The sequence below is a fragment of the Protopterus annectens genome, chromosome 13.part0 (assembly GCF_019279795.1).
Source record: "Protopterus annectens isolate FY-2018-M chromosome 13.part0, PAN1.0, whole genome shotgun sequence".
NCBI lineage: Eukaryota > Metazoa > Chordata > Ceratodontiformes > Protopteridae > Protopterus > Protopterus annectens.
Window position 1 is genome coordinate 56,090,154 of NC_056747.1, and position 22,400 is coordinate 56,112,553.

Sequence of the window (22,400 nt, forward strand, 5' to 3'; positions counted from 1 at the left end):
CACAACACAATTCCAGTATCACATAGTCCCACCACATCAGCAAACCAAACACATAAATACAAAAAAACATACTCGGAGGCTCTAAATAAAATCTACCTAAGCAACAGAGACCTCCAAAGCAGACATCCAAGCAAACGCTACCTCAAAACAAAACACACACAACACATAACCCACAAAGTCAGTGTGCCAAGCAGCCACAGCCCTTAAGGCTGAGTAACACACCTGATACTCTTGTTATAGGTGACTCTATTGTCAGACACACTGACGTCCCGCTCACCAGGCTGAGTAAAGAGAAGGTCACGGTGAGCTGCCTGTCGGGTGCTAGGATCCGACACATAACGCAAGCACTCAGGTCACTCCAAAGCAAATACAAATATGACTCAGTCATTGTACATGCTGGTGTGAATGACCTGAGATGTACCTCCCTGGACTACATGAAAAGAGACATAGAGGAGCTCTCTGATCATGTAGCCCAGGCTGTTATGACCCTGACCTTGAGCAGCATCTTACCCTCACCTAGAATGATGCCACAGTACAAAGACAAAATGATCGATTTTAACAATTGGCTAAAATTTTGGTGTCATTCAAAGGCGATCCAGTGTCTGTCAGCCTGGGATGACATGCTCGACAAGCCACGTTGCTTCACTAGGGACGGCTTGCACCTGTCACCACTGGGCTTTCGGATATTGGCAAAGGCTCTTGCCACCCCCATACTGCCTTTTTTAGGCAAGGCTCAAAAGTCAAACCGACCCCCATAGACAGCACAAGGAACAAGAAACTAAGGGTAATGCTGCTAAACGCCAGAAGTCTTAACCTCAAGATGCACGCACTCGAAGCTCTCCTCAGTATGGAGAACATCGATATCTGTGCAGTGACAGAAACCTGGTTCAAGGCTCCAGAGAGCACCCCAGCACTACCAGGCTATACCTCGTATCATGCTTTTCAGCCCCAAAACCCGGACCGAACCACAAAAGGAGGGGGAGTTTCCATATTTATCAAGGATACCCACACCTCCAGGTTAGTGGCATTGCACAAAGTATCGGAGACCATCCATGTGCAACTAACAGTGGGCAAGACTGGTTTTCAGTTTATAGCATCCTACAGACCACCCTCTCAAAGTCAGGAATCCCATTCGGCTTTCCTGAAAACATTGGAGAACATGAAGATCTCTCCGAACACCATTATATTGGGCGACTTCAACTACCCAAACATTGACTGGGAGCACTACTCAAGCCCCAGCACCTTAGCCCAAAGATTCCTGGAAATTATAAATTCAAATGCTATGGAACAACTAGTCACCACTCCCACAAGAGGGGACAACATACTAGACCTGATCATTACCAACAGGGGAACTCTATGCTCCACACCAGAAGTATATCCCTCATTGGTAAGATCAGACCATAAATTAATTTCACTGGATGTCCACATCCCGACCCCACCCCCAGCCCAGAAAACCACAGTGAAAAACTTCTCAAAAGCGAACTTCTCACTTCTCAAAACCAAAGTAGAATCCTTCAAGGCCCCAGGGCCAGTGGAAACTACAGCCCAAACTGCAGAATCCTATATAAATGCATTCTACGGACATCTCCAGGAATGCATGGATCATGCTATCCCAAACAAAACCAAGACCCAATCATCCAAAGGCAGGCATCCATTCTGGTGGACCCCTGCCATAAATAAACTGTACAACAGAAGGAGGAAGCTACTACATGATAGAGCAAAATCCCTAATAGGGAAGGCATCTCTGATCAGTACTAGCAAAAAATTACGATCCCTCATAATATCCTCCAAGGCCAGCTTTGAGAGAAAAATTGCACAGGACACCAAAGACAATCATAAGGCTTTTTTCAGTTATGTTAGAAACCTGGGATGCAACTCCCAGACTTGTTCTGAGTTGATTCTAAATGACAAAAATACACTGAACCCACAGACATCACCAATATCCTGGCAGACAGGTTCAGTGCAAACTCCCAAAGAGCAAGTATCTATCCCGGCAGAGGGCTGCCTCCCAAACATCTCAGATGCTCAGGTGAAGGCTGCCCTCTCCAAAGTAAAAAACACTGCTTCCATGGGACCAGATGGCGTCCCAGGTTGCATCCTACATGAACTACAAGAGGAACTAATCCCTCAAATAAAACAGCTATACAATCTCAGCCTCACTACAGGATATGTGCCCACAGAATGGCGTACAGCAACAGTGGTCCCACTCCACAAAGGTGGAGCCTCTACGGACCCTGGAAACTATCGCCTCATAAGCCTGACTAGCTTAGTCTGCAAGGCTATGGAGAGGATCATCATGGAGCTCATAAACAAAGACATTGGGGACCTACAGACACTAGATCCTACCCAGTTCGGCTTTGTCAAGGGCAGATCCTGCCTTTTGAACCTGGTTGACTTCTTTGAAACAGTCACCAAAGCCATAGATGAAGGGAAGGTAGTCCACACAGCCTATCTGGACCTTGCAAAGGCATTTGACACAATACCCAACTCGGGCATCATAGATAAGCTATCCAGCTTAAATATAAACCCCTATGTCACAAGATGGGTGCAAACTGGCTCAAAGACAGAACCCACAGAGTGAGAGTTGCTGGAGCCATGTCAGACTCGAAACCGGTCACAAGTGGCATCCCACAGGGTTCTGTCCTGGGACCACTCTTGTTCGGTATATACTTTTCTGAGGTACAGGCAAACATGGGAGGACTATGGCTCACCAAGTTCGAGCGACTGCAAACTGGGCGACATAATCAACTCTCCAGCTGACACAAACATCCTTCAAAAAGGTCTCACAGAGACAGATAACTGGTGCCAGCGCCATGGTTTAAAGCTAAATGCCAAAAATGTATAGTCATACCCTTTGGCAAAAACAATGTGCCCACAAATTACCACATAGGCGGAAACCCATTAAGTACAGAGAAAGTTATTAGGGACCTGGGGACCCAAGTTGATAGCAATCTCTCCTTTGAAAATCACATTGCCAAAGTGGTTAGAAAGACCTTCTACATAGCCCACCTCATCACGAAGGGTTTCACATCTAGATCAAGAGAGGTAATTGTGCCCCTTTATTCATCCCTCATCAGGCCCATCATAGAATACAATGCCCCTTTTGGGATGTACCTTACCCGACACCTGCAGCAATTAGAAAGACCCCAAAAGTATCTCACCAAGAGGATCAAGGGTCTCAAACAGATGCCATATGCTGCTTGGTTAAAAACTCCAGCTCTACTCAGTTGCATACCGCCTACTTGAGGCGATCTATGCCTGACATACAAAGCTATGTCAAATCCAGAATTAATGGACATGCTCCACCTCAGTAAATCTAAATCCCTTAGAGCCACACGCTCGAGGGACTTGAACCTCAACACAGAAATAAATAGAACTTGCTGGAGGGACAGGTTCATAACCCAGAGGCTCCCTTCGCTCTGGAATAGAATTCCAGTTCATGTGAGGTAGAGCACCTCACTGAATCTCTTCAAGAAGAATCTCGATAAGTGGATGTGGGATCGTAGGTTTGTCCCAGGGATTACTCCCGTGTCACTATTAGACAGAGGCACAGTAAACTAAACCTTAAAAAGGGCACAGTATACTCAAATCAAGGGGTGGCGTAAGCCATACAGAATCAGGCTAGGCTTATAATTACCCCAGGGCAGATAGCCTAGCATGAACCTATGAACCTATGAACCTATGTGCACTAGTGAGCTAAACCTCGCCACAGCAATAAACAGAACATGCTGGAGGGATAGATTCCTGTCACAGAGACTCCCCATGCTTTGGAACAAAATTCCTAACTACATTAGGCAGAGCCTCTCACTAACACTCTTCAAGAGAAACCTTGACGAGTGGATGGGCAACAGAAAATACACCCCTGGGATCACTTCACTGGCACTGCTTGACAGAGGCTCAGTTAATTAATCAATGGGGCGACGAAAGCCGACACACTCTGGCTAGGCTTAAAAATGCCCTCGGGCAGATAGCCTAGTACCTACCTATGAACCTATAACAGGAAATGAGAAAAATGTAAGGAAGTAAGGAGAAAAAAGAAGGAAAAAAACAAAGAAAGGAACCCGTCAGACAGGTAGTGTACCAGATCACTATATAGCAGCAGATACAATCAGCATAAAAAGGTAGGTGCACGTGCATTGGCTCATTAGTGTACCAGATCACTATATAGCAGCAGATACAATCAGCATAAAAAGGCAGGTGCACGTGCATTGGCTCATTAGTGTACCAGATCACTATATAGCAGCAGATACAATCAGCATAAAAAGGTAGGTGCACGTGCATTGGCTCATTAGTGTACCAGATCACTATATAGCAGCAGATACAATCACCATAAAAAGGTAGGTGCATGTGCATTGACTCATTAGTGTACCAGATCACTATATAGCAGCAAATACAATCAGCATAAAAAGGTAGGTCCGCGTGCATTGGCTCGTTAGTGTACCAGATCACTATATAGCAGCAGATACAATCAGCATAAAAAGGTAGGTGCATGTGCATTGGCTCATTAGTGTACCAGATCACTATATAGCAGCAGATACAATCATCATAAAAAGGTAGGTGCGCGTGCATTGGCTCATTAGTGTACCAGATCACTATATAGCAGCAGATACAATCATCATAAATAGGTAGGTGCATGTGCATTGGCTCATTAGTGTACCAGATCACTATATAGCAGCAGATACAATCAGCATAAAAAGGTAGGCACACGTGCATTGGCTCATTAGTGTACCAGATCACCATATAACAGCAGATACAATCAGCATAAAAAGGTAGGCACACGTGCATTGGCTCATTAGTGTACCAGATCACCATATAGCAGCAGATACAATCAGCATAAAAAGGTAGGTGCACGTGCATTGGCTCATTAGTGTACCAGATCACTATATAGCAGCAGATACAATCAGCATAAAAAGGTAGGTGCACGTGCATTGGCTCATTAGTGTACCAGATCACTATATAGCAGCAGATACAATCAGCATAAAAAGGTAGGTGCATGTGCATTGACTCATTAGTGTACCAGATCACTATATAGCAGCAGATACAATCAGCATAAAAAGGTAGGTGCAATGGCATTGGCTCATTAGTGAACCAGATCACTATATAGCAGCAGATACAATCAGCATAAAAAGGTAGGTGCACGTGCATTGGCTCATTAGTGTCCCAGATCACTATATAGCTGCAGATACAATCAGCATAAAAAGGTAGGCACACGTGCATTGGCTCATTAGTGTACCAGATCACTATATAGCAGCAGATACAATCAGCATAAAAAGGTAGGTGCATGTGCATTGACTCATTAGTGTACCAGATCACTATATAGCAGCAGATACAATCAGCATAAAAAGGTAGGTGCACGTGCATTGGCTCATTAGTGTACCAGATCACTATATAGCAGCAGATACAATCAGCATAAAAAGGTAGGTGCACGTGCATTGACTCATTAGTGTCCCAGATCACTATATAGCAGCAGATACAATCAGCATAAAAAGGTAGGTGCATGTGCATTGACTCATTAGTGTCCCAGATCACTATATAGCAGCAGATACAATCAGCATAAATAGGTAGGTGCATGTGCATTGGCTCATTAGTGTACCAGATCACTATATAGCAGCAGATACAATCATCATAAAAAGGTAGGCACACGTGCATTGGCTCATTAGTGTACCAGATCACCATATAACAGCAGATACAATCAGCATAAAAAGGTAGGTGCATGTGCATTGACTCATTAGTGTACCAGATCACTATATAGCAGCAGATACAATCAGCATAAAAAGGTAGGTGCACGTGCATTGGCTCATTAGTGTCCCAGATCACTATATAGCAGCAGATACAATCAGCATAAAAAGGTAGGTGCATGTGCATTGGCTCATTAGTGTACCAGATCACTATATAGCAGCAGATACAATCAGCATAAAAAGGCAGGTGCACGTGCATTGGCTCATTAGTGTCCCAGATCACTATATAGCAGCAGATACAATCAGCATAAAAAGGTAGGTGCACGTGCATTGGCTCATTAGTGTACCAGATCACTATATAGCAGCAGATACAATCAGCATAAAAAGGTAGGTGCACGTGCATTGGCTCATTAGTGTACCAGATCACTATATAGCAGCAGATACAATCAGCATAAAAAGGCAGGTGCACGTGCATTGGCTCATTAGTGTACCAGATCACTATATAGCAGCAGATACAATCAGCATAAAAAGGCAGGTGCACGTGCATTGGCTCATTAGTGTACCAGATCACCATATAACAGCAGATACAATCAGCATAAAAAGGTAGGTGCGCGTGCATTGGCTCATTAGTGTACCAGATCACTATATAACAGCAGATACAATCAGCATAAAAAGGTAGGTGCATGTGCATTGACTCATTAGTGTACCAGATCACTATATAGCAGTAGATACAATCAGCATAAAAAGGTAGGTGCACGTGCATTGGCTCATTAGTGTACCAGATCACTATATAGCAGCAGATACAATCAGCATAAATAGGTAGGTGCATGTGCATTGGCTCATTAGTGTACCAGATCACTATATAGCAGCAGATACAATCAGCATAAAAAGGTAGGTGCACGTGCATTGGCTCATTAGTGTACCAGATCACTATATAGCAGCAGATACAATCAGCATAAAAAGGCAGGTGCACGTGCATTGGCTCATTAGTGTACCAGATCACCATATAACAGCAGATACAATCAGCATAAAAAGGTAGGTGCGCGTGCATTGGCTCATTAGTGTACCAGATCACTATATAACAGCAGATACAATCAGCATAAAAAGGTAGGTGCATGTGCATTGACTCATTAGTGTACCAGATCACTATATAGCAGTAGATACAATCAGCATAAAAAGGTAGGTGCACGTGCAGTGGCTCATTACATCTGCTATGTTCACTAGTCCAATACTGCCTGTGGGGGGTTAGGTATAACAGTGAAAAAAGGTGCCAGCCTAAATGCACAATAGTCAGGACCTGAGCTTCACCACTTAGCGCCACTAACTTTTCTCCATGGAAAGAAAGAATGTAGCTAATGAACTGAAAGCTGGAGTAAAATGTTTAAGGGCAAGAATGAGCAGACCAGTATAAAGATAGGGTGGGTTGAACAGCATGAGATTATTAGGTATAAGGGGATCAATAAACAAATTAAATGTATCTGTACTCCTCTTCACCTGCATTATAACCTTCTTAGTATCCAAATGAAGTGATTCTGTGCCTAGTAACCTCCTATGATCCTATAATCTTATGACTTCAAAGAGGACCCCACAATTGTCACTTTATTAGCAGCCTACATTAAATTAATTTTTGCTTCATGGCTCATTTTAAAATGAAGTATGGAGGCAACTATTTAACCATTCAGGAGAACTTCTATGTGTAACATGCCTAGGGCCTACTTTTTATGTAGGCGCCAATAGTGCAGGGTTTTATTTCTGATGTGGGGTCATGCTCAGCTAGTGAGTTGTGTGCTGGAGAAGCCAGTAGGTGAGAATGGGAAGGATTGGCCTTTGACTGGGGTATGGGATTCTTGGGTACAGAAGTGATTCCATAGTGGAAGTCAGTATTTAGTTCCAAGGGTGAAGGCTGTAGTAGGATCTGTTTATAGATTCATAGGTATTTACTAGGTTAACAACCACAAAGGTCTTTTTAAGCTTAGCCATGCATCTCAAATCTATGACATGTTCTGGTGCTCTTGATAAGTGTAAGCAGGGGCTTGGGAGATGAACAATTTACAAGCAGGGGGCTGGGAGATGAACAATTTACAAGCAGGGGCCTGGGAGATGAACCATTCACAGGCTACCTGTGTTCATTAGAGACATAGTTGTGAAGCCAGGGATGAATTTCCAGTTCCCCATCCAGTTGTCCAAGTTACACTTGAATTGGGTTAGGGAGGAACTCTGCTTCACATGGATGGGGAGCCTGTTCCAGAAAAGGTGTAATCTCTGGGATACATACCTGTCTCTCCAGCAGGCCCTTTTTATATCACAGGCAAGGTGTAAGTCTTTAGAACAGGAAATTCTGGTGTTTGTTTTGTGGATATGAAGGAGATCCATCAGGGTGGGTCTGACAGTGTCTTGCATGCAAGGCATAGATCTCCCCCTCAACAGTCTGTAGGAGACAGAACACAGGGATAGGGCCTTGAGGTGGTTTGCTGCACAGGACATATTACTTACACCAAGCATTCTTTCTGTGGATGGTCCAATTGTTGGATATGCCAGGTTAGGTACATATCAAATGGGTCACTGTACTCAGTTATGGGTTAATAGTTTCATGGGTTCATAGGAGGTTACTAGGCTGATGGTCCTGGGGCTTTTATAAGCCTAGCCATGTAAAAACCCAAGTACCCTTATTGACCACAGTTAAACAGTCATTGTTAGCAGAGAGATACTGTGATCAGCCTCAAATGGCCCTGTCCATAAAAGACATAGGTGCCACCCTCGGGATGAATTTATGGTCACCCATCCAGTTGTCCAGGTTGCACTTGAATAGGGTCATTCAGAAGCTCTGCTTCATATGAATTGGGAGTTTATTCCAGAGGACCTGCAATTGCTGGGAGATATATCTGTCTCCCGAGCATGTTCTGCTAGTGTGTGTGTGTGTGTGTGTGTGTGCGCGTGTGTGTGTGTGTGTGTGACAAGCTAGGGTGACATCCCTTGAGTGAGTTTTTCTTGCCCTATTTGATTTGTGGATGTGCAGCATTTCCATTAGCACAGGGTCTGAGACTGCTCTGTAGGCCAGGTGCAGGTCACTTGTCAGCAGCCTGTATGATACAGAGTACAGTGACAGGGCTTTCAGTCTTTCCATGTATCATTTTGGATGCCATGGATTCTGTTGGTAAGAAGCTTCTGTGGTCTCTCCAGTTGCTGCAGGTGTCTGGTGAGGTACATAAAGAAGGGAGCACAGTACTCAATTAGTGGTCTGATAAGGGTTAAGTACAGCAGAGCTATAACCTCCCTGGTCTTGGATGTGATACGCTTATTTATGAGATGCGCAATGTAGAATGCTTTTCTTACCACTGCAGACACATGCTGATTGAAGTTTAGATTGCTGTCAACCTGTGTTCCCACTCACACCACTGAGTTTGTGCTTAGAGGGGTGCTATCCATATCATAATTAGCAGGGGCTACTTCTTTGCCAAAGGGAATAATGACACATTTTTTGTGTTACATTTTAGTCTGTGAGTTTGACACCAATCATTTGTTTGCATCAACTGTTTCTGTAATATGTTAACATCATTGGGGGACTCTGTGACTGCACCCAGTTTACAGTCATCTGCAAACTTGGTAAGCCACAGGCCATCTACCTTTGTCTGGACTTCAGAGAAATAGATTCCAAACAGTAGTGGGCCCAGCACAGATCCTTTTGGTACCCCATTGGTAACTGATCTACTGGTGGAGGTGGACTCCCAACTTTGACAGTGTGCATTCTGCTGGCGAGCCAATTGGCTGCCCATCTAGTAATGTATGGGTTAATTCCTAGCTGGGAAAGTTTCGCTATGATACCTGAATGGGGGATTGTGTCAAAGGCCTTGGCTAAATTAAGATAGGTGGTATATACTGTTTTGCCCTCATCCATGGCTTTGGTGACAATCTTAAAGAAGTCCAAAAGGTTTAATAAGCAAGATCTATTCTTGAAGAAACCAAACTGGTCAGGTCGTGAGTTTGAAGGTCACCTATGTCCTTGTGGATAAGGTCCATTATGATTCTTTCCATGGCCTTGCGATAAGGCTGGTTAGGCTTATGGGTTGATGGTTCCCAGGGTCAGTTGATGGACCCCCTTTGTGCAAGGGGATTGCCTTTGCTGTTCTCCACTTTGCAGGAGAAAAGACAGTTCTCAGGTCATGGCTAAAGACAGTGCAGAGTGGTTCTGCTAGGTCTTGTTTTAGATTGTTTAGTAAGCAGCTTGTATGACCTGTTCTTTGAAGATACTCAGTAAAGGACTTATGTTGGGAATGCTTTGGGGTATGTCAGGTGAGGACAGGGGGGGGTGAAGTTATTGCCAAATCTGTTGGCTAGTAGGTTGGTGATTTCCTCAGGTTCAGTGCGAGTGGTACTGTCCACTATAAGTTCAGCACACAGCTGGGCATTCCCTTTTCGGTTTTGGACGTAGCTGAAGAATGCCTTATCACTGTCTTTAGCTAGGAATGCTAATTTAGACTCGTAGCTAGCCTTAGAGGACTTAACAAGATATCTGATTTGCTTGTTCAAGCTGTGGAGGATATTCTTTCTTTGTTGATTTAGTTTCCTCCTGTTCTTAGATAGCAATTTCTTTCTTTTGTTGTATAACTTATTTATACTTACAGTCCACCAGGGAGGATTGCTTTTTCGGGAAGACATGGTTTTGTTCCTGTTAGATACAGCCAAGTCAATGCATTTGTTTAAGTGGCTATATAGTGCAATTGTGTATTTCTCTGCATAGGAGTCATTGTTGTCTATGTTGGCAGGGGGCACTGAAACTTGTTATGCCATTGCTTAGTAGACAATAGTTTGCTTTGGGGAAACTTTTCAGTTTTTTGCTCCTGTGGGGGTGTCAGGTTTGATCTTTACTTCAAACAAGACAGATTTATGGTCTGACCTTAACAGGGAGGGCAACACACAGGGGGTAATGCAGTGATCCTCCCACGTTGTTGAGCACTAAGACATTTGAGCCCCTTGTTGGGGTGCAGACCAACTGCTCCTGGGCATTTGAATTAAAGTCCAGAAACCTCGTAGTGATCGTGTTTGTGCTCATGTAAGTCACCCAGTCGATGGAAGGATAGTCGAAATCTCCTATGACCATGGTGTTTGGCTGTATGCTGAGCAACTCTAGCAAGTCCAGGTAGGTGGTGTGCTTCTCCTGGTTTATGGTGGGGGACCTGTTGCTAGCAATGATGTGAAAGGTATTTTTCCTATAGTTAATTGGACCTGGAGTAGCTCAAAGGAGTTGTACTGTTTCACCAGTCTCAGGGCGTATTTGGATTTAATGAAGATGGACACCTTTGTTTTTTTCACACTCGTTTTGCAGTATGAATGTGTGAAAGACATTGTAGCCTTGTACAGCTGGGGTGCTCTCAGCAGCCTTGAACCAAGTCTCTGTGACTGCAAAAATGTCAGCATCTTCCAAGGTGTGGAGTCCTTCCAGGGAATTCCGTTTACTGTTTAAGATCCTAGCGTTAAGTAGCCTGACCCCGAGTTTGTCTTTAGTGGATTTCTTTACATTGGAAGTTTTGTTGTTTGGACATTGCCTAAAAAAGGCACTATGGGGGAGGCAAGAGTCTTTGCCAGTATCCGAAAGCCTTGAGGAGGCAGGTGAAGGCCATCTCTGGCAAAGCAGGATGGACTGTCAACCATGTCTTCCTAGGCAGACAGATACTGGATCCCCCTGGAGTGACACCAGAAGCTAAGCCAATTATTGAAATCAATCATATATATATATATATATATATATATATATATATATATATATTTATTTATTTTTTAAATTTAAGACGAGGTTAAGTTCACTGTGGTGCTGCGGTAGCATTGTCACCTCACAGTAAGACGCTGTCCGGTTCGATTCACAGCTAGAGCGTCTTCTGCATGGAGACATGCGTGAATGGGCGTACTTTCATTGAAGGTTGTGCGTCAGGGCTGGTAACTTGGCATGTAAAAATCAACTACCAATCATTAGCGGACCGGAGTTCCGCTGTGGTGACCCCTAACCGGGAAAAGCCGAAAGACACAAACAAACTTCTACTACTTTTGTCTGATTTGATTACTATACAGTGATTAACTAGAGATATATGGACTGAAAATTTTCCACACAGAGAAGTTTCTTACACGGTTTTGTCTCAATAACCAGAACATTAGGTTTTGAGGTGTTTTTCCTTAGGTGCTTAATTGCTGAGATACTGATATGTGTGTTATGTGTATTGCTGGATTCTGCTCATGTACCAGTATGTGTATGCTTTTAGTGCTTGGGAGGTCACTGTTCTTATGGTAAGCTCTTAGTGAGTATCTCCGCATATGTGGGTTTGTGTGTCCTGAGCGTATCTTGTGTGAGTGGGGAGTTGTGTGAGCTGATAACCTGTTGTATGTCTTGTTTGCTGATATATGAGATGGCTGATTCTAATTTCATGGTATAGTTGCATCTCTCACATACAGTATTTGTTTGCTTTAAAACCAAATGGTTGTCAGTGTACATGAGGCAATTGCTACATTGCTTCAGGATGCCCAGGTCAATCAGGTTGGCTGGAGAAATGGTGGGAAACTGTCCATTCATTATGGCAGGTATATACTGTAGTGACTGGGGGATGGGCTAGATGGACCAGGGCTTGCTTGTGAGTTTAACAAGGGCGGCTATTCTGTGGAAGGCCAAGGGTGGAAGACTGCATCAACACCTCAGAATGCACAGCTGAGTTGCTTGCTGGGTAGCAATGTGCAACTATGTTGTGTACAGAGAAGCAGTGGAGTTAATGAGGGTTCTCTAGCAGATATCAAGGGAAAATTGTTCTTTTCCAAGCATTTGTGTCTATACACAGCAATGCTAAACCTCATTGTGTAGTGCTATGTGCAAATGCAGTGTTTAAACAACTTTAACACAAGCTAACCAATAGGAAAGCCCAAAACTGAGCCTTGTTTCAGAAAAGCTCCCTTCTTTTTGTACCTCACCAGACACCTGGTCCTGGGCTACACACTTCTGCCACAAGGCTGCAGGACGGCCTAGTTAATGCAGGGTGGATGGTTTTAGTGCTCAGTTAACAACAAACAGCTAAGATTCAGCAAATCTGAATCTAGCTATGCTATGAAATACAGAAGTACTAGAATTTCAAAGTGCAGAAAAAAAAAACAGTTGCAACAGTAACAGCAGCAAAAATGAAGCAGCAGTTAAGCAAAATGCAGTTCAAAAAAGTGCAAAGCAAGCTTAAAATATACTTATTTTTTGTTGATCACTGTGGATGCCTTGGATTTAATTCAAATTCACTCCACGTCTCTGGTTAAGTCGTCAAACTCAGAGCATCTCTGCCAAACTTGAGGTCTGATGAATGCCAAATGCAGTGGAATAAGGACTTCCTTGGACCTAGATGCCATACCTTGGTTTATAAGTTGAATAGCATAGAATGATTTCCTCACTGCTGTAGAAATGTGATGGTCAAAGGCTAGATTACTGTCTATGTGTGTCCTCAAGTCCCTGACTACTAGGTTAATTTTTAGGGGTGTGTTGTTAATATGATAGTTACCATGGGTGGATAACTTCCTGAAGGATACTACTATCCATTTCTTGGCATTTAGGTTTTTGTCCATGGCTCTGATACCAGTTATTTAAGAGTGTGCAATGTACGTCTGTGGTACTACAAGTGCATGAAAGTTATCATGAATAAGATCCAGGCATACCTTTCGTGTGCATGAAAGGAATCATGAATAAGATCTAGGCATACCTTTCGCATGCATGAAAGTTATCATGAATAAGATCCAGGCGTACCTTTCGAGTACATGAAAGTTATCATGAATAAGATCCAGGCACACCATTCAAGTGTCCAGATTTTTGCCTCATATTTTTAGCCTGTCCCTCATAAAATTTGTGTTTTCTGGCAAATGTATTTATTTTATTTATTTCTTTGCAGTTTGTTAACTGGGTAAGTCCATTTGGCCAAAATGAGCCCGTTTTCAACGGAGGGCCTGAGAGAAAAATTCCATATACAATTATTACACAGCTAATATCAACAAAGTTAAGTATAATACAATTGTAAAACAGCTAAAAACACAGTAATATAGAAGACAGAATAACATTTGAGCAAAATGCTGTAACAAAGCATTGAATGAAATTAAAACTTAAGTATTTTTGAGTGCATAAGTATAATTTGGAGTGCAGGTACTTATGCACTCAAAGTTTCATGAGGTGAGAGGTAGGAAGTATTAGAGAAGGAGAGAATAACAGTGAAAGGTGAATAGGCTGAGTTATGAAAAAGGAAACAGGGAGAGGGAGTGGAAATGAAATGAAGGGAGTCACTACGGTGAGTTATGAAAAAGGAAAAAAGGGAGAGGGAGTAGAAATGAAATGAAGGGAGTCACTAGGGTGAGTTATGAGAAAGGAAAAAGGGAGAGGGAGTGGGAATGACATGAAGGGAGTCACTAGGGTGAGTTATGAGAAAGGAAAAAGGGAGAGGGAGTGGAAATGAAATGAAGGGAGTCACTAGGGTGAGTTATGAGAAAGGAAAAATGGAGAGGGTGTGGAAATGAAATGAAGGGAGTCACTACGGTGAGTTATGAGAAAGGAAAAAGGGAGAGGGAGTGGAAATGAAATGAAGGGAGTCACTAGGGTGAGTTATGAGAAAGGAAAAAGGGAGAGGGAGTGGAAATGACATGAAGGGAGTCACTAGGGTGAGTTATGAGAAAGGAAAAAGGGAGAGGGAGTGGAAATGAAATGAAGGGAGTCACTACGGTGAGTTATGAGAAAGGAAAAAGGGAGAGGGAGTGGAAATGAAATGAAGGAGTCACTAGGGTGAGTTATGAGAAAGGAAAAGGCAGAGGAAGTGGAAATTAAATTAAGGGAGTCACTAGGCTTAGTTATGAGAAAGGAAAAAGGAAGAGGTAGTGGAAAATAAATTAAGGCAGTCACTAGGATGAGTTATGAGAAACAAGAAAATGGAGAGGGAGTGGAAAGGAAATGAAGGGAGTCACTAAGGTGAGTTATGAGAAAGAAGGAAAGGGAGTGGAAATTAAACGAGGGGGTCACTAGGGTGAGTTATGAGAAAGGAAAAAGGGAGATGGAGTGGAAATGATATGAAGGGAGTCACTAGGGTGAGTTATGAGAAAGGAAAAAGGAGAGGTGGAAATGAAGTCACTAGGGTGAGTTATGAGAAAGAAGGAATCACTAGGGTGATTTATGAGAAAGCAGGAAAGGGAGAGGGAGTGAAAATGAAGGGAGTCGCTAGGGTGAGTTATGAGAAAGGAAAAAGGGAGAGGGAGTGGAAATGATATGAAGGGAGTCACTAGGGTGAGTTATGAGAAAGGAAAAAGGGAGAGGGAGTGGAAATTAAATGACGGGAGTCACTAGGGTGAGTTATGAGAAAGGAAAAAGGGAGAGGGAGTGGAAATGAAATGAAGGGAGTCACTAGGGTGAGTTATGAGAAAGGAAAAAGGGAGAGGGAGTGTAAATGACATGAAGGGAGTCACTAGGGCGAGTTTTGAGAAAGGAGAAAAATGGATGGGGGAGCAGAAATGATATAGGGGGAGTCAGGTGTCTTGAGAGCATTAGCATTCCCAGTGAGAAGAGAGATGGGAATGGAGCATGGTCTTGAAGGCGGAATGGTTTTGGGTGATTTGAATGTGTGTGGGGGGGGGGGAGAATTCCATAGGTGAGCAAGGGAGAAAGACAGGAGAAATTGTCCAAGTGCACATAAGGGTTTGTACACTTTGAGGAGGTTCTGGTTACTGGACCTGAGTAGTCGGTCAGGATGATGCAAGTTGAGTATGGAGGAGACTAAAGGGCAGTTAAAGGGTTTGAAAATGAGTTTGTTAACAGCTGAATGTAAGAGAGATAGTTGGAGAGTCAATCATTTGTAAATAATTGAGGAATGAAGTCAAGAAATAATGACAGGTATTTGAGTTTCAGACTCCATACCCTTCAGAAATTTCATGCTAATGCAAAGCCTGTTATTGTATCAACTTTTGAAGTTTCTAAGAGCAATATTTAAACATTGTACCTATTTTTGCATCTTTGTCCCCCCATTATGTCTTTGTCCAGATTTATTGCTCTAAAAGGTTGAGAGGTATGGATCCCAAGAAAAGACAGGTTGCATTGACACAAATTTATACCATGGTTATCATGTATGGCCCTGCTTGAGTGGGCAGCTGACCATTATTAAGTGCTTAAAAAGAGTGGCCTGAATGTTCAAGTGTGTTGACTTAAAGGTCTACATGCCCAGGTATGTTATGGTCCCTGTAATCTCTTGCCTAATATTCCTCTTATGTACATAAGCTCCTATGCAGCTATAGGTCCTTGTTAACAAGGAGCTGCTTATGCTTCACTGAGAGACAGATAAGGTAGGTCATTATAAAGGCTCATCTCTTCTGGACAGGGGAAGAGTGGTGCTAATGAGACACTCAACTGGGCATGGTCATTAATGGTTAAAGAATACAAATAAAAATGTGGGGGCATGGGGTTTTCTATTATCTTTCCTCTCCTTCTTGCTTTGAAAAGGGAACATCTGCCTTTTTGGTGATGTTTTTCCTCATCTGATTAGTGGAGGTTTCTTTCTCTACGAAGGTGATGAGTCAACTTTCATCTTATTGTAACCTCTTTAACTGAGACAACATAAGCTAGCTTCTCTTTCAAACAATCTCCTTAATAATGGGCTCTATTTTCACCTGAATTGAAGACTCTTATGTCCAGACACTACAAAGCTGTGTGTCCTTAGGTTTTGTTTTCCCTTCTGCTAAAAAACTAGACACCTTAATGTAAGCACCTCAGGTTACAATGTGTACATATTTTTTAAATCACTTCTCCATCTGTGCTATTTTGTGTAATTGCTGTCAGAATATGTTACTATTACATACATAAAAACCTGACTCTGTGCTCAGGAGACAAAACACTGGAGTACAACAACCACAAAAATGTTGCAATGAAATCCTGGCATAAGTTTAATATTATCAGCTAATTATACAGAGAAATTATCAGCAAGTTCCACCCTTTCTCCATTTATTATAAACATCTAAACACAAGGTTTAACAAGAGCAATAGAAAATGCTTCCTTTCATTTACTGTTATTTCAGACTGAGTGAAAAGATTCAAACTTTTTATGAAGTGTAACTTAGGGTGGTGCAGGGGTGCAGCGAGGCAGGAGTTAGCATTGTCACCTCATAGAAAGAGGTTCCCTGGTTCAATTTTTTTGATTGGGGTGCCTTCTGTGCAGAGTTTGCATGACCTCCCTGTGTTCCAGTGGGTTTCCTTTGGGTGCTCTGGTTTCCTCCCACATTCCAAAGACATGCAGCAGGTGAATTGGATGCTCTGAATTGGCCCTAGCTGTGAGTGTGTGGTACAGATGAATTACCATGAAAGGGCTAGCCCAGCAGTGTAAACGTTGGCTCTAGATGACTGTTACTGTTAAAGTGACACCCTGACCTAATGTTTAACGCGAGAAGGAAGGATGGATATTGTAACTTATGTCAATCTTGTACATCATAAGCAAGTTTAATTACATTCAAAGCTTAATTGCCAAACCATTATTTTCTGCTAAATGCGCTGTAAGTGAGAGGAAAGGTACCAAACGGTGACAGCTTCAGCGCATCCTACACTATAGCAGGCCTACTGTCTCAGAGGCTATCTCTAAACAGGAAAATTGCAGATAAGTCTTTTCTTTGAAAACTGCACATGTATTTTTTTAATCCACTTTTTGGATCCCTCTAATTGACAATTAGCTGCCAGCAGTTCCTATCTTAATTGAATGGATCTACCAGACCCACTTCAGGCTCATCTCATCTGCACCCAACATACACAAACAGTCCAAGGCTTTTGAGGACATTGAGGACCCTAGAGCAGTATTGTATGCCATTTAGTTTTTTTTTCTGCTGTGAAGGTGGAACATACAGTGGGTATCAGTGTTGATTAGTCCCTCACTTCCACAAAGGGTTGATGTCGGCAGAATGTCCCACCCAACCTCAACAGCACCTTCACTGCTGTTTTTCCAGTCTCCACCAAGGCAATCAGACATTCTGGTGTGCCACATGCATGAGCCCTTCCTGCCACCCTATACAATGAGAATGCCCATATTACCCTGCCATAACCTCAGACATCTGAGATGCACATTGAACCAGGGTAGCCTGGGCTGTAGTCAGGACTTTAACTCTTTACACCAAGGCACTGTCATCAAAAGTGATACACTAAAATGCCAGCTCGACATAATTCAGTAGAAAACAGAGAACCCAAAAATAAATTAAAACAGAGAAATAAACCTTCTAGTTTTCATGCTTCTATACCCCAAAAGGAGCAGAGACAAGTTATGTGAATAATATCATTGAACAAATGTTAGAAAAACACAGCAAAAAGAAGTGTAGGTCTTTAATTCTATATTGTTATTTATTTATTTATTTAACATTTGTTTTGCCAAGATAATCTGGCTGGGCAGATAGTGTCCATTTTCAGTGGAGTCCTGGGGAGAAAAGCTCCAAGAAGTTACGGTGTGAATACATGGTTATTAATGAATAACAATTAGTAGGAAGCTGACAGTTTTAGAAGACAAGACAGTTAAATGCAATAAACGTAGTAGGATAACAAGTGGTAGAATGCTACATATAAAAGGCAAAAACAGTTAAATGCAAGGCAAGCTCATAGTACAGAAATGTGATCACAGATGTTATAGTACAATATATGTACATAAGGTTGTCAGAGTAAGCACGTTTACAAAATATACACTGCACATAGGTGGACCAACATGATAGTGGAAAGTATGCAGGAGAGGCCTCTCATGCATACATTCTTAGACTTTACCTCTGTTTACTGGGCTTTGTGTTAATGTCTTCAATGATTGTGATGTCAGAAAAATCAATTCGGAAGTTGCTTAGTAGAGTTGCCATCCTACAGTTAAGAGTGGAAAAAAAGAAAAAAATTATTTTGTGCAGTTCATGATGTGAAATAACTTGTTATACGCCATGGGATATCACACATTTTTTTCAGAGTTTGATGAGCTTTCTTGACACTGATGTACTCCAAGTACAGAAAACATCAAACAGAAAAATAATGCAATGCTTTGTGTCATAACAGTGTGCCTTGGGAGAATGGACTAGCCTGGCAGGTTTCCCATCTGTCAAAAATGAATGTGAAATGTACTGCAATTTCATGTCAGAACATTTGTACTGTATAAAGGGAGCAACCCTTCCCTGATGTGTCTGCAGCACTAAAACATTAACCAAGTGCAGATTTCTTCCTTTCTACAGTGTATTTTGGTTCAAGAACAAAAAAAAGTGCAATGCAGGAGATAGTCTATTCTGATAAAAATAAATAAATAAATGTAGCACTACAGTACAACAGAAAGTTCGATCTATACAGGCAGACAATGAATGATACCAGAACACTCTTGATAACATAATAATCTTCACCCCTGCAGTATATCTTTGCAGATATACTGGTAAAGAGTGACCACACAGAAAGTCAGAAGAGTCATCGGCCATAATTATTATATATGGCTTACCCAGTCCAGCAAACCAGTAGCTCACACTTTTGCTGCCTATTCATGCAACATCAGCAGACTAAAGAAGAGAAATGATTTCCTGTTGTGAGGCTTGTATTTGCTTATACTTCCTACTGGAACCTGCTCTGAACAATCTCCTCCTAGGTGCACAAACATGGAGCAAAGGAACAAACGGTCAGTGTTCACTATCCACACTACCATCTGACTATGTGATGCCTAAAGCAAAAAGTACTCAAAAACCTGCTTCAGGCATACCTGTGCTCTGTGTAACTGCCAGAGCTGCCATATTATGACATCTGAAGGTTCCCTGGCAAACTATGTTGCACCAATAGTGTTTCAGATGTAGATCATGTGACTTGTGGGGAACACGGATTGGGTATATATGAGAGGAATCCCCGTGCTTCCAGAGTTACTTGAGGTAGTCAAGTGTAGGAAATACAAAGCACAGACAGGGCTATGCACAGCAGTGTACATTCCTCTATGATGCAAGCCACCCTTCTATACAGTTAATAAAGAGAAAAATACAAAGTACCACTGGATATGGAACAATAAATCAAAATCTGCAACAGTGATGCCACAGTTTAATGAACATGTGAAAAAATACAGTCTTGGATGATACTGGGAGGGTCAAGTTCTCCCGCACTCTGCATTTGCAGGTTCTACTTTCTCCATCCATGTCATTTACTGCATACTACTTCCAAGTCACACAATCATAGTGTAGGTAACTGATTTGCAGACAAATGGCACTGCACCATAGCAGGTGTTAACAGATCGGTTAGAGAGGTCACAAGTTCACATTCCTTTTCAATGACACAATTTTCCTTCCTGCAGTCTGGGTTTTAAGTACTTTGTTGCAGTTTATCTAATGGCTACATCAAACTGTCATCTAGAGTATCTAAACATGGTCTCACCCAAATATGGATGTGTGAATTTTCTCACTTCACAGTATATCAAATGTTTGAAAACTGTCTCACATTTATTAAATGTTCAGTGTTTTTGGTCTTTTGGCTACAACCAGCCAGAAGTTTAAATCCCATTTCAGTACAATTGGAATACTATGTGCTATTCATAATCAGTCTACTCCGCGGAAAGGGGCTGACACAAAGTCCAATACAGATCATAAATTCAAATAAAATAACGGAAGTTATTGTAGAATTGTTATTCCATTGAGTGAGCACAGCACTCCATGCAAGCTCCAGGTGTTGATAAACCTCACTCAGGATAGCATGCAATTTAAAAACACCACCCAAACTGCATACAGAGTAAACCAAAGAGGGTTACTTCTGGGACCTAAGTCACATACATACAGATGTGGTAGTGCTTCATATTGTACTAGACCCCTTCCCATCTGACACATTGTTCAGTTTTGAGAGCTGAGCTGCACATCAGCTCTGAATTAAAAAAAAATCCTTTGCATAGTAAAAAGAAATACTGGCAATGGAGTTCCTTGTAGAGCAGGCAAACCCACTACCACAACCACACTTAGTCGGAACTTAGCAGTGATTCTTAGAATAGCAAACGTAGATCCCCTGGACTCGAGCCGTGAATCAGAAGCAAACTCGCCTGTTGCTTTTTGTCACACAACTTTATTCGATAACTGCCAGCACCACAAAGTACATCTAGTAAGAATGGTTGAGCGCTTTCATCTGCATTTACCAGATTTCTTCAGAACCATTTCCCCTAACATGTCACTTCCTTTATATACACAAATTTTTGGCGCCAAAAAGTTAATTACATAATTGGTTAAAAACAAAATTGTTAATTAAAAACAAAATCACTCAATAAACATTTGTTGAGAATAAAAATACAATAAAAAGTCATTGTGACTTTTTATTGTATTTTTATTCTCAACAAATGTTTATTGAGTGATTTTGTTTTTAATTAACAATTTTGTTTTTAACCAATTATGTAATTAACTTTGGCAAAATTGTGTATATAAAGGAAGTGACATGTTAGGGGAAATGGTTCTGAAGAAATCTGGTAAATGCAGATGAAAGCGCTCAACCATTCTTACTAGATGTACTTTGTGGTGCTGGCAGTTATCGAATAAAGTTGTGTGACAAAAGCAACAGGCAGTTTGTCTGATTCACGGCTCGAGTCCAGGGATCTACGCTGCTATTCTAAGAGTTATTGTTGTTTTGTTCCACTTTGGTTACTAGTTGCGAACTGGCAGAGGTGGATTGTCTTGGGACTCCATTGAGTCGTGAAGAGTACTCTACACTACGGTCGGAAGTGACGTAATTACAAGGAGACGTCAACAGGCTCCTTGAACTTGTGCAGAAGCTCACCGAAGCTGTAACAGCTGGTGTGGAACCAGCAAAAACTATTCAAAGTATTCAAGCCAACGCGGAGACATCGCAAGTGGAAGCGGTGTTGGTGGAGGTTACCAGTGAAGCTAGTGATATCCCTAATGGACAAGGTGAAGGGACTAAAATACACGATTTGGATATAGGAGATGAAAACAGGGACATATCAATTGAAGCTGATTTTACGTTTGATTTCAGCTTATTTCACACTAACAGTGAGAATATGAGAATGGGGGCATGCCCTAAAGAGCAGCGTGCTCCAGTATGGACATATTCAGCTATTGCCAAGAAGGCAAATAGCAAAAACAAAGGTACTGTAAACTTAGATAAGATATCTAGTCCTAAACCGAAAGGTATTCAGAAAAGGGATTATCGGGAACGTGTGTTAAATGTATCTAAAGTACTAAATGAATTTTTAGCTGATGAAGATAATTTTGGGGGGAGAAATACAAGTGAATACAGGCAAAAAGTATATGAATGTGAGGAAAATGTTACTAATGATGTGAAATCCAGAATTTATTTATTGGGTAAAAACTAATACAACTTGAAAGTGTAAAAGTGGACAATGCATATCTTGAAAAATGTATACAATTACAAGTGGTACCAAAAGGTTTGAGGTTTTCAAACTACCACTGGGTTTAAAATATTCTTCAAAAATTGAGCAATTGTTTAACAAAATGTTCGATGATTTTGGCTTTTCGTACATGAAAGCACTTTTGAAATGTAATGAAGAAAAAATTAATGCCCTTCTACAGGAAGTAGAATGTTTAAATGAATCTATTATAAAAGATGTGGATTTTGTTGAATGGTATGATTTATATTCCAAACAGTTTACTAATGCAAAAAATAAAGTGCATAATGTTTACCATAGAAAAATGAATAAAATAGAGCGAGATTTGGAAATGTATAGGACAGGAAGAGCGTACATCTGGCCTAAGTATACAGATGAA

The 22,400-nt window shown here is 41.7% G+C and overlaps 1 protein-coding gene across 1 annotated transcript in view; it reads right to left on the reverse strand.

Moving 5' to 3' along the window:
- LOC122787830 (solute carrier family 12 member 2-like) overlaps nt 1-22,400 on the reverse strand; it is a 1,020,929-nt gene that overhangs the window by 83,755 nt on the left and 914,774 nt on the right. The window contains exon 22 of the mRNA XM_044054742.1: nt 18,445-18,531. Within this exon, the coding sequence (XP_043910677.1) occupies nt 18,445-18,531 (87 nt within the window). The remainder of the gene's footprint in view (nt 1-18,444; nt 18,532-22,400) is intronic.